Source organism: Folsomia candida, unplaced genomic scaffold (genome assembly GCF_002217175.1).
Source record: "Folsomia candida strain VU population unplaced genomic scaffold, ASM221717v1 Fcan01_Sc010, whole genome shotgun sequence".
Lineage (NCBI taxonomy): Eukaryota > Metazoa > Arthropoda > Collembola > Entomobryomorpha > Isotomidae > Folsomia > Folsomia candida.
Window position 1 is genome coordinate 3,813,967 of NW_019091202.1, and position 8,212 is coordinate 3,822,178.

The following is an 8,212-nucleotide window of genomic DNA, read 5'->3' on the forward strand; positions in this document are numbered from 1 at the left end:
TGGTCGACAAACGAGTCGTGGACATTTCATTCGTCGCCAATCTGATCTTGTCGATAGAAGACTGGTCGACACAGTAGACATGGCATATTGGTCTCCAATTTCAAGTGGTCCACACTGATATTAGTTTACAGGGAATTAATATGTACATAAGCGTACAGAATTAAGCTTGAAGAGGCAAAGCTAAGTAATTCGTATGGGTTAAAAAGTGTGCTATTTTTAAATTTCTGGATAATTGGTACATATCAAAATCAAGTGTTTGCACATGCAATTTCCCTTGCAAGTATTTCGTACAACTTTTAATCGCGTCGACGAATTAATTGTCAACCAGTTGAGATTGGCGACCAATATTTCATGTCGACCGATCCACTGCGTCGGTTGGTCGTCTGCCGACAAGTTGAGATTGGCGACTAGTTGTTTGGCGACCGTCAGGCACTATGCTATTGTGGGTGACGCAGTGTCCGTAAATGCCTAAATAGAGCATCCCCCTTTCAAGAAAATAGAAAAATTCTGAATTAAACAAAAATTGAAAGGATATCTACATATTTACATATGCATCTTTATTCAAGTCGTAAATCATTTATATACGTACACATATTTTGGTAGATTCATGCATCAGAAAATAAAATAAAATGATACAATTTCAAAATTTGCAGTTATTTTCATTTAGTTAAATGTACACTTTAAAAAGTCCACTACCTGAATGACAGTTGTACAAAAATATAAATAAAGCAATAAAAACACACAAAAACGATTGTACAATGGTCTGGCCTTAACCCTTTTAACTGCAGGGTTTATTCCTTACTCATTAAAACTCTTTGACGCCTTTATCCGTACGGCCCAAAGTAACCCTTCCACTTCGAGACGGCGTCTCATTGGATGCAAACCTCAGACCAGAAACTTACAGGAAACGCAACCTTTAATATTTATCCAAATATTTGTGCCTCAGTTAACACTTGCAGCACCCCTTCTAAATATGTTCATAAATCCCGAGGCGAGGCGTATCGAAGTTAAGGTAATTCATTCATGTCCCTTCTAAAAATATCGGTCGCCTTTTAACTCGTCTAACATGGGGGATGGTTATAAATTACGTTATCAAAAAAGGCCTGTTTCAAGACCAAATTCATTCACGACAATGTTGCATGCAATGCATCAATTTTTAATTTGCAAATATAATATTTTATCCTGGTGACAAAAAATTCACCTACCCATATTTTCATGACATGACATAAGAAGGGTCCCTTAGCCAAGGAAGGAATGCAGCATAACGGTTTGTGCATGCAATTCGAGTCCTCATTTTAGGCGAAGCAACGCTCTCTTAAACATTGTAAAAAGGATACTCGAACACTTTCACAGTAAGAGTTACACAAATTGATCTGGGTTTAAAGTTCAAAATTTTGCATTGATTTGCAATAAGTTAATATCAAAAGTTTTAACGCTTGTACATACATAATTATGCATATGAATTAATCTATGTATTCAGAACAGTCGGCCATACTCAATCTAGGATGGATTTGGAGCCACAACATGAAGATATTGGTGGCAATTCTGGATATCTCGCCGTCACATTACCTGAGGTTTGAAACTTTTTTTAACCGTGACAAAATACTTGTCAAATTTTGTCTTATCCAAGAATACTCTTGGATAAGACACAATTTTTACGCTATTGTAGTACATATTTTGGAAGTAAATATTTTACAACGGTCAATTTTTTTACCTAAAAATGCTGAATTTAATTCCGGGAAATTAATCAATGTCTGTGTGACTATGCCATATTTCTAGGATAATTAATCGTAATTATCTATATATTAAGGGAACGTCCATATATTTCGTACACTCATAGAAATCCAGTATTAAAATAATAACAAGCGGTGTTCATATATGACTCTACCAAAGTGGTATTGATAAGTAATACCGTGTAGTAATGGCTCGGTATGAAAGTTTTACAATGTCGGTAGCAAATTTTTACCGACCAGTATAATTTTGCTACCATGTGGTACTAAGTTTACTACCGAGAAATCAATACCCCGGTGACTATACCAGATTTCTAACAGTATAGTCAAAAAGGTGATTGAGTGCTTTCGGGTCTCCTATCTAATTCATGTTACCTCTAACATGAGTAAAATACGTGTGCCGTATTTTTTGATCACGTAATAAATGGACTTCCCCTAACATACGTTTTATTTCTTGAACTAATTTACTCCAGATTCTACATAAAATCATGTCCTTCCTCTCAACCTCCGACCTCTGCAAGACGGTAGCCTTTGTTTCCCGCGGATGGGAAGAAGCCGCTCGTGTCCATCTCATTTCCTGCCCTCTGGTCTCACTCAACCCCGGAAATTTGCACGCCTACCTGGCCTCAACCAATGCCCGCTCGAACCACTACAAACGTATACACATCTCCAAATTCGATTTTGACAATCCACGCCCTGAAGAATCCCGTCTTCTGGAAACGTTCGCCTCCACCGCGACCGCGCCCATTACGCAGTTGCGCATCGACTACTTCCCCCACCGGGTAGAAACCATGTCCCCCGAAGTGATCGCGATATTAACAAATTGTCACAATTTAAAATTTCTGCACTTATCTCCTAGGATTCTTTCCGTAAAGGAGGCTGGAACTTCAGTCCCACAAATTATGAAATTTCTAAGCGTTAAGAACCTCGAAATTTCCATGTACTACAATTCCCACATCGGAATTGGTCCGGCAATTGAGGAAACCATCTTTGAAGTGGTAAAGTTATTTCCGAACCTTGGAAAATTAAAGGGTGACAACCTCCCAAAAAATGTTGTCGAGTATTTACTCTCAAAAAAAGCGTCGGTAGAGTCAATCGTGTGGCAATTTGACGATCCGGATCTACCCGTGCCAATTTTAATAGTAAACCATCCTTGGTACAGATTCAGTTAGGGTTTGGATCGACCTTTTAAACAAATTTGATAATTAGTATTTCCGTATTTCACTTTCAACATTTTTTGTAAGACGGGTAAAATTGGGAATTACCGCGTTTCATTCAAACATAAAAGCGAGATTTAACCGAAACCTCGACAATTTCATTTCTTTTTGTGGTATTTCCAAAATTAGAATGTTTCAAAATTGGTGCATAGGGATATTACGATGCTAATGAAATCGGGCGAAATTTTAAATTAATTCCATGCTTTGTCCATATACATAAATTATTTATTTTTAGCTTACGTAAATACTTTAAGGGTTTGTTTGGCATGATGATGCTTTGTGTACATTTCAAACTTAGTGTACGATAAAACTCTGTTGGTAATTTTCATGAATCTCTGAGTTCAACAATTTTAAATCAATTTTAACTTATAAATGAGAGTATGTATAATTACAAGTATGTATGATGATGCAAATGTTTATGGTTTCTTCAGAATTAATAAATACATTATCCTTCGAAATTTGGGATGCATATTAAATTTAGTTAATACTCACTTGTTAAAAAATCGTGCAGACAAATATTAATTAACTGCATAACAATAATCTGCACTTTCGGTCATTGAATGAATGTCTGTCCATAAACCGGGGTCCTATTCTGATAAGGCACACATATTTCTTTAAGTAATGTAAGGTTTGATTAGTTTCATGAGGTAGAATCACTTTTTCCATTGGTAATGAATATTTTAGATTGTTGTTCATTCCATGCCCCCACGTCCCTACATACATACCACTTATTTTCATCCGTTTAATGTGTACTACTCAGGATTGATAGTTTCTTATTAGTCAATCAAGTAAGCAGTGGCTAAGGAGGGCAACCCTTCACCGACAGAATGACCGATCTTGATGCCCTTTGGATATGTTGTAGACCTAGGTGAGTCTAGCAAAAGTGAAGAAGGATTTCATTCCATTGAATAAAATCCTTCTTCACTTTTGCTAGACTCACCTAGGACTACAAGATATCCAAGGGGCATCAAGATCGGTGATTCTGTCGGTGAAGGGTTGCCCTCCTAAGTCATTATTCAAATTCTTACTACAATTAGTGTATTTTTCAAAGTAGATACATGGTTTTTCACTCTTTTGTATGAATTCTGATTTTCATGATTTTCCCTATCGAAATTCAGGGAGAATCGGGAAATACTAAATTACAAGTTACAATATACTAACAACCAGTGTCCAATGATATAAGATAAAGTTATGTACATATGTATAGGGAATTGTAGCAATCAAACTAACGTGTGGACCAGGCCAAACGTATCGTACTTGTCTTGACGACAGGTGTATCTTGTAAGGTATATACTGTAGCAGATTTTCGACGAGCAATAAAACGATATTGGTTTCATTACTAGGTTACATCCGTTGCAACACTATATTTATGCATATTTGCAAATGTATGTATTTATATCCATGTGCTGATTTGAAGTATAAAAGTGTGTAAATATGTATCTATAACTAGGTATTTTCCTTAACAGTAAATATGTAAATGCATAACCAAGCTCAAAAACTTAAACTACTTGTCATTCAAATATTTATAAGCTAAGAGGTTACAGCTAACTTAATTTAAAACTACATATTTATTTTTTGCTTTGGTAACCCATTCAAAGCCTAAATTTTCAAATAAGGGGTGAGTCATAAGTAGTGATACAGTATAAAACGGTCGCCATTTGCTTAACTCTTTTCACCAGTCAAGTTATTTTCACTAATATTATAGCCCATGCGATTGTTAACTTAGAAATCAATGCGATTTTGACCATCGATTAACTTAAACCCATAGGATAACAATTTTCCCAAGCTACCTCCAACCCTTCAGTTCCCACTTTTCTTGTCATACATTTAAGAATTTTACATGGTAAAAGCACGAATTTCTGAAACTTTTTCCTTGAGGCAGTTATCAGAATAGTGGTCTACTAAAATGTGCTCAGAATTTTTGAAATTTACTTTCGTGTATAATATTATCACCATCGGAACTTATTACAATGTTAATCTCCATGAGACTTGATCCTAAAAAACACCGACAAGTTTGCAAAACCTTGGTTTTTGTTAAGCTTAAGGGACATTTTGCTATTGTACATGATCCAGGCCATGTCCTAACCTAGGTTAAGACAACCTAGAAGATAACCTAGAAGACAACAGAATGGTCAACGTACACGCAGCACTCTTCAAAAATGACCGTAGTTCTCGCGACATCTTTTTGCAAATTTTGTGACTTTTTGTATATAATGTTACTTTTTTGTTGCTTGCATATTTATTGGCAATTTGTTATTTACACTTTTCAAGACCCAATAGCCTAATGTTAACCCTGCCATGATTTGAGATGAGTAGGTTTAGTGGTTTGGTTGCCATGATGAATCGATGTAAAACCGTTCCTACAAATATAGGTTTTCACTTTTGGTGTAGCCTGAGACGCCGGGTCTTAGGATATTATTCGGAAGGTGGTGAATTCATTTAGCCAATGCTATTGTGTAACTGAGAAAAGCATAGAATTTTAAATTATATGTACTTCTGCTTTCGTGGGAAATGACTTGCCTAAAAAAGTTGATGCGTTTTTTACATTTGCACCACTCGAATTTTCACTTTTTGTTTTTATTTCAGTCTCATTTTCCCGCCTAAGGTTCAATCAACCTGTGATGACACGTTTTGTGTGGCATATCGGTTGCTTAATATCAGGATACTACAACTTAATGAATTGTCCTACTCTCCTTGGCCTGCGGAGAGCAGGAAAAGGTGGATCACTACTTATGACTCACCCCTTAATTTGTATCTTATCAAAACCAATTTTCAAAAATTCGTAATTTCAAAATTTGTCATCATGACTAACCTTCTCAATCTTCATCTCTATCTCGACATACCCCTCCTAATTCGTCTTATCCATTCTCTCCCGATACTCCGGAATGAACGGGTGTTTCACCCTAGTCTCAAAAATGGCCGCCCAATCCGTCCCTTGAAGCCAGCCAGGTTCCTTAATCTGGGCCACGCCCGCCTTGATATTTCCCAACCTTTTCGTCACATCCGCTTCACACAATGTTCTTCACCTGGTTTGAAAAATTCCCCGGGAATCGTACCTCCCATTCACAATCTTTACATAAATTGCCATCTGACTATACCCAAAGAAGGGGGATATCCCGCGCACATTTCAAATATCTGGACCCCCACCGACCACAATATCTACGCCATTTTCCTCCGATATGCGTTAATCACATATCGCAGAATTAATAATAAATAAAATTATTCATTAGTTCTTCTCTAATTAATACTAAATTTATTAAGTAGCTTCAGCTACTTTATGTGAAGACTTTGTCTGTCTGTCTGTCTGTCTGTCTGTCTGTCTGTCTGTCTGTCTGTCTGTCTGTCTGTCCGTCTGTCTGTCAGCAGGATATCAGGAGAACGGATCGAGATAATCGAAATCGGTTTTCGCCATCATACATAGGACCCCAGGGGGAGGATCCTATCAACTTTTGGGGGCAACCGGACCACACCCCCTTTGGCGACAGGGGGTGTGGTCGGGGCAAAATGAGATTTTTAGTGCAATTTAATCTATACGTGAAATAGAGTAAAATTATGTGTTCCGGAGTTGTGCCACACCCCCTCGGCGCCAGGGGGTGTGGTTGGGGCAAAATGAGATTTTTAGTGCAATTTAATCTATGGGTAAAATTAGGTGAAATTGAGTGAAATTAAGTGCTTCCCCGATTGTGCCACACCCCCTCGTCGCCAGGGGGTGTGGTCGGGGCAAAATGAGATTTTTACAAAAAATTAATCTATAGGTGAAATAGAGTGAAATTAAGTGTTCCCGAGTTGTGGTGGGACCGTTTGGGGTGAAGTACGTCTGAAGCTACTTCCGTATGCGCGTTTGCGACGGTTTATTTTATCTAATACTCATTTAGTCAAAAATCTTAGAGACAAATATTAATTTACTACATATCAGTTATTCGGACTCTGTGTAAATGATTGAATGTGCACACCTTTGTTGTTCCGAACCATACCTCAGGAAACTTGGTTTTATATATTTACATACATACTAAATATTTGGTTGACGATTTTTCCCAGTTTTGGTTTGACAGTTTATAGATATTTCTGAAACTGTTCGACGTTCAGGAGATTGTGCATTATGCCACAAAAACACTTTTCCTTGCAAGATCAAATGTTGTTTATACCCTTAATTTATTTTTTATAAGATTATGACTAGATGGTTAACTTATGCAAAACGTAATAATGAAAATATACATACAATCCTACAATAGATTGCCACATCATTTTCAACGACCATATCATAACAACTAGAGCATTCCACACTGTATTATATAGCCTTACTTCAAAGATAAACATTTCCGCCAATGATGCCGCCAGGAGGAGTAAATAAAGCCAAAAGATAGTTTGGATATTTCCGCCCAACGAAATCTTCTTAACAACATCTTCCGCCTTCCTAATTTCCACTAGAGTGTGAACCTTGCTCGTAATGTTAATTCTCTTCGGAGACGATGTGCGTGGCTAGATCTCCAAAAGTTGAATAATTCCAGCCACATGCAGTCTCCCAAAAACTTTAAAACTAAGCGAGGGTCCACGTATGTCAAACTTCCACCCTAACTCTGTCGTTAATAATTTCAATTTCGATTTAAAAAACTTGAGCCAAGGGTAATGTTTTTCAAAGTATCTCATTTCCGACCTTATTTCTGTTTCATATAAGACCAAAGCTGTCCTACCACATTGAACGATAGCGTGCTCAATGTCCCATTCGTTTTTGATGTACTTCATGTCAGACAAGTTTCCAATCACTGGATGCGGGATATGCCACGGATCAAGTAAGTCGACTAGTTTCAAAATATTCCTTAAGTCTGGAAGAACGATTTTTTCTCCTAAATCAAATTGTCTTAAAAACTTCGTTACGGTGTTGTCTAAGTACTCGTATAGTCTAGAATAAAAGTCATTGACCGTCACATAGCGTTTTGATATGTTTTCCTCAACCGAATACGGCAATAAGACAAAATCCGTTTTGTCATCGAATATTCGATGCGACTGATCTCGCACTGCCTCCAACGTCCGATTTCTATCGAAGGTGAAAGTTTCTCCGTAAGCCGCATAGAACTCAGCCCAATATGCTTCATCGTTAATCTCTGCTTTTTGCCAGGTCACGCCCACATGTCTCGTAATTAGGGTAATATACTGGTGAAATCCTTTGATTCTATCAATGTGACAGTTCAGATCGTTCAACTCACATCCCGGTTTAGTCAGCTGCTCAAATCTTGTAACTGATTTTGACTCTAGCGGTGCTGAAAT

The 8,212-nt window shown here is 37.4% G+C and overlaps 1 protein-coding gene across 1 annotated transcript; it reads left to right on the forward strand.

Annotated features, from left to right (window-relative positions):
- The first annotated feature begins 1,311 nt into the window (after positions 1 to 1,311).
- Positions 1,312 to 3,212, forward strand: LOC118436768. Its single transcript, XM_035855363.1, has 3 exons — positions 1,312 to 1,352; positions 1,481 to 1,574; positions 2,204 to 3,212. Exons 2-3 carry the CDS (start codon positions 1,506 to 1,508, stop codon positions 2,900 to 2,902), a joined length of 768 nt encoding a protein of 255 aa, XP_035711256.1. The 5' UTR covers positions 1,312 to 1,352; positions 1,481 to 1,505; the 3' UTR covers positions 2,903 to 3,212.
- Positions 3,213 to 8,212: the final 5,000 nt, after the last annotated feature.

Excerpts from the sequence above, each read along its gene's own strand:
- LOC118436768 (XM_035855363.1), top strand. The coding sequence starts at position 1,506 with ATGGATTTGGAGCCACAACATGAAGATATTGGTGGCAATTCTGGATAT. Across the intron at positions 1,575-2,203 it reads TCGCCGTCACATTACCTGAG|ATTCTACATAAAATCATGTC; the intron begins GTTTGAAACTTT and ends AATTTACTCCAG.